Raw genomic sequence first — 4,590 nt, 5'->3', positions numbered from 1 at the left:
GGAAAATAACCTGTACCTTATCTATAATCCTCCACTTTGATTATCCTATACATCAGAAGGTATCCTTCATTGTTAATACTACTGTACCTTGCGTCGATAAGTCAGGAATAGCGCTATAGTCTAGACAAACTCTCAAAATGTATAGGACTCTCAAAAACAAAGTAAAGCTGCCATAAACCTAGTAACAAAGATGTACATAAAATAAATCTCCACCTACTGTCATCAAATAACTGACTATAACGCAATAATTAAAAAGTTACCAACCAAACGAGACGAATTTTGTTACCATGTACACGGTGCGATCTAAAGTAGACAGAGGGATACGAGGCACGTGTTTCTCGTAATAGTTTTATTATTATCCCCACCGACTCTTCAGTGTATTTACATGTAAAAGGTCGATCGTCGACTGAGCTGAGACGCGTCTCGCGCCCAACGATTTTAGGCACTTCGAAACGCTCGGTGTCGCCAATCAAAAAAATAGCCGATCCTCGCGAGTAAACACATTTCGTAAACGCGAGTCCATCGATTAACAGGCGATCGCTAATGGCCATTTCGGCGGGCGTGCAAACGTTGTAAAGCAAGAGGCGAAACCGAGCGTAAATGTTCGTTTTAGACAGGAATATCGTCGTCAGTCTGATCATTGCAATCGCTCCTCGTGGACAATGATACGCGCGCTACAAGTATAATAAAACCTAACCGGTCGAATAAACGCATAGACCACTGTGAACATAAATATCCCTCGTAACATGCATATATGTATATACCGTTCCAAAGAACAGATCCGTCCAACTTTAATTTCATGGTGAAACGTCAATCGCGCTCTCACCTTCGGATAAAAACGAACCGTCGGCGTTTCCAACCAGCGGATCGATCGTATCGAGTAGAAAGCGATCGAGGTTCGCCATGCCAAAATGAACGGGGCGAGGCTTCGGGAGGTCGTTCCAAGTTGCGAAGGAAAACGCGGAAGGAAGCTTGGATCGTTTCACGGATGTACAGTAGTACATCCGAGTAGAACCTCGTTTATCAGTCACTGAACTCAGCTATGGGGAGCTAGGGTAGTGGGCTCAACTATAGGGGGCTAGTAGCTACTGAGTTGAACTGTAGGGAGTTAGAGGTAGGGAGGAGGTACTAAACTCGACTACAGGGGGTCTAGAGGGCACTGGACTCAGCTAGAGGGAGCCTAGAGGGTACTAGACTCAGCTCTAGGGGGCCAATGAGTACTCAGCTCAACTGTAGGGGGTTAGAGGTAGGTAGGATGTACTAAACTTGGTTACAGGGGGTTTAGAGGGTACTGGGCTCAGCTAAAGGGCGCTTGAGTCTAATCCTATAAACGAGGTTCTATTGTACCCCTCGTCACAAAATCGAATTCCAGCGTTGCATACTCGCTTTCAACTGATAACACTGCAACCATCGGTTTGGAGGGAAGGGGGCAATGGAAGGTGTTTCGCTAACCTCCCAGCCCCCCTCCCCCCGGATGCTCTAGTTCGCAGTAAACTTCAACTACTGTCATAAACTCGAGATCGTCAACTGAATACATCGAATAGTGGACATGGTCTCACGACTTTCGTTTGATTATACCGAATTTGTACACCATTATGCAATCTTTAACTGCAAATATCAGCTGTACGAAGGCCATCGAGAAGATTGTAAAGAATTATCACATCCTATAGGTCAACCATATAATTAGATTAAACGTCAATGTTTGCCGATATCGTATCAAGCACTCAAATATATCTGAAATGGTTTCACAGGTCGTGTTTACACAGATTATCGTCACGTAACTAATTTTTAACATCGGCGTAACCTTAACGGAGTCTTGTTATATCCATGACGAGACTTGAAAAATTCCAAGACTGGTAAAAATTTAAATATTTTTTTTTCTCGTCGTTTAGTATATTTCCACGGTGAATAAGACGATCTTAAACTCGTGACTAGCAGCGTTTTCTCCTCTACGCTTCTCGTCTTAACCTCGCAATTAGCTCCTCCCTTCGTTATCTTCAGATAACGCACAATGGACCCATTTAAAGTTCTCCAGCTACGGAAAAACGTAAAAAGGCTACGTACACATCGATTTCTAGCCTTCGGAGAGGAATATGTCTGACTAACGGTAAGGTGGCCGTGCAGCTTGATTTGACAGCGTCAACGTTTCGTCGATAAATGCATATTCGTGGTCGATAAATAAACGTAGGAACGTCGAGATAGCGTCGTGTATCGAGTAACCTATCTTACGGAAAATATATAGTTTTACATATAGTTTTATTATCGATTCGAACATTATCAGTCGACCGACACACGGACGCGTTCCCATCGTTCTAGGACGAAATAATGGCTGGACCTAACCTCGCCAGGGATGGTGGCACGTAAGCTTACTTATTTTATACGTAGTCACTTGGGAATAACCACTAAAATTCCGAATAAATACAATTATACAATTGCACAAGGGAAATTGTACGATTAAAGTGTACAATAACATCGTACGATTAAGTTATGCGATTAAATTATACAATTCAATTTCTTAAATATATAAGACGTTTACGACGATTCCATACAGCACGAAGTATAGAAAAATATTTACATATAACGAGTCCGACGTTGTCGTTGTATTCTTGCGAGTAACGCTTGCTCTGTAACATTGCTAGAATATATTAAAAATTGCAGCAATATTGCTAGAATGTTTCGTATGCTGTATGGAACGGAACGATGTCACATTGTTTGTTTCAGAGGATAGTTCGTCCCTGAAGAGGTTAAAATGCCAGTGAAGCGTGCAACGAACTACGAGAGGGTCCGTCGAATGGTCGCTAAAAATAGCGAGGAAGGTGGCGCGCAATTCCCGCGAGCTCCTGTTGATTGACGAATCGAACCTCGATCGACCAAAATTCTCATCTGGATAAGTATTTCGTACGACTAATCAGAAATAAGCAACTGTTGGGTCGTCGCTCTCTAAATACCAATCCTTTTTTGATAGTAAAAATAGTTTATATCATCGAAAGCAACAAATATCAATGAATAAACGATAATTTCCGAATTGAATCGTTCAGAACAAATTTTGCTCTATCTCTGGTATCGAACTTCGTTTTAGTTTCGGCCACGGTGTAGCGCTGCGGGCGTTCGTGGGAATCCCACAGTCGTTGGAAGATCGTTCGTGCTTTTTTATTCGGTGAAGCACTCGTAGAATAACAGCCACTGTTCGATGCATTCTTGGCCTGACACATAACAAAATTTCGTAAGCTGTGTTCAGCTCGGGGAGCACCGATCACCATGTTTCTTTCGAAAGACGTTGGTCCAGTTCAATTGTAACCTTTTCATTCTCCAAGTGGCACAAATTGAAAAATCGTAATCCTATCCTATCCTACAGATTATCCTAATCGTCGTCACACGTTCCGTCCAATCGTCGCAGCCTTTTCGTCTTCGAACGCGTCGAAGAATAACACACGGCTTCGTTTTGCGTGCATGTTTGCCTCGATTCAAGAAAAAACATTCTGGTTGGCGCCTCGAAAAGCGAAAACAAGAGGCGCGGAAATACATAGAGCGACCCAAAAATTACGACGGTAGTTATTACGTGGAAAAAACGAATTCAGATACCGATCTGTGTGCTGCAAAAAAGGAGAGACCCCAAGAAAATGGATGCCCCACAGCAGCTCTAAAATTTGCAACCTCACTTGATAGGACAGCTTAGGAGAGAATTTATTTTTGAGTCACCCTGAATACTTCCATCTAGCGAACCAGGAATGTTCTTTGTCGAAGGATCGAGGATCTTCTCTTCTTTTTCACCGAAAGAACAAAGAAGCCTGAAAGCCTAAAGCTAAGTTCACCCATTCGAGGCAAACATAACCTCAACGACGTATCGAGGAGCAAACTTCCGCTTTGGATCATTCCGAAGAACGAGCAAGCCTTGAAAAATACGAATGAGAGAAGAAGTAGTCTGGAGCATCGTCAATAACACACAACAGACACTGAATGCTGAGTCCATTCTCGCGCTAGCTAGGCCCAAAGAAGCCTAGAGTCTCGAGGGTCCTGGTCACTCTCTCTATCAGCTGGTCCTTGTACCGCCATACCGTCGTGTCCAATATGCTGTTCTCCCTGTACTGGACGCAGGATTTCTTCAACGACGAGACGCAATCCGCACGGTAGTGCTGCAACTGGGCGTCCTCCGTCTCTATAGGGTAGCTGGTGCACCCCGAGCCCAGACAGGCCAGGGGGAAGTGATTGTGCAGTGTCACCACCCTCTCTGGATTGTGAAAGCACTTGATGTACTGGTTAGGCTTCGTGAAGTTCTTCGAGCGATACACGTGCTGCAGCATGTGCATGTACCTGCAAACAGAGGCACAGTTTGGATTAGAATGTGAGACACCGGATGTACTCGTGAATACGTAGATGGATTCCCTGTTTAGTGACAAGGAAAGGGGGGTAGTATGACATTTTTATGCAGGGCGCAGCTCTCGAGTACTGAGATGTTAAGATGCAAAGCACTACCTAGGTACCAGCTCTAGAATGATAAGATGCTAAGGTGTTAGGCACCACCTAGGTACCAGCTCTCGAATGTTAAGATGCTAAGGTGCTAGGCACCACCTAAGTACCAGCTCTCAAATG

General features: G+C 43.9%; 1 protein-coding gene across 6 annotated transcripts in view; it reads right to left on the bottom strand.

Moving 5' to 3' along the window:
- Positions 1–332: 332 nt before the first annotated feature.
- Positions 333–4,590, bottom strand: part of LOC128880399 (uncharacterized) — a 43,404-nt gene continuing 39,146 nt past the window's right edge. For all 6 annotated transcript variants that reach the window (XM_054130434.1, XM_054130435.1, XM_054130437.1 and 3 more), the window contains one exon: positions 333–4,311. In XM_054130434.1, the coding sequence (XP_053986409.1) occupies positions 3,978–4,311 (334 nt within the window). In that variant the 3' untranslated portion in view covers positions 333–3,977. The remainder of the gene's footprint in view (positions 4,312–4,590) is intronic.

This window comes from Hylaeus volcanicus, chromosome 7, assembly GCF_026283585.1.
Source record: "Hylaeus volcanicus isolate JK05 chromosome 7, UHH_iyHylVolc1.0_haploid, whole genome shotgun sequence".
Classification (NCBI taxonomy): domain Eukaryota; kingdom Metazoa; phylum Arthropoda; class Insecta; order Hymenoptera; family Colletidae; genus Hylaeus; species Hylaeus volcanicus.
The sequence above is the reverse complement of the archived record's forward strand: the minus strand, read 5'-3'. Positions and strand labels throughout refer to the sequence as shown.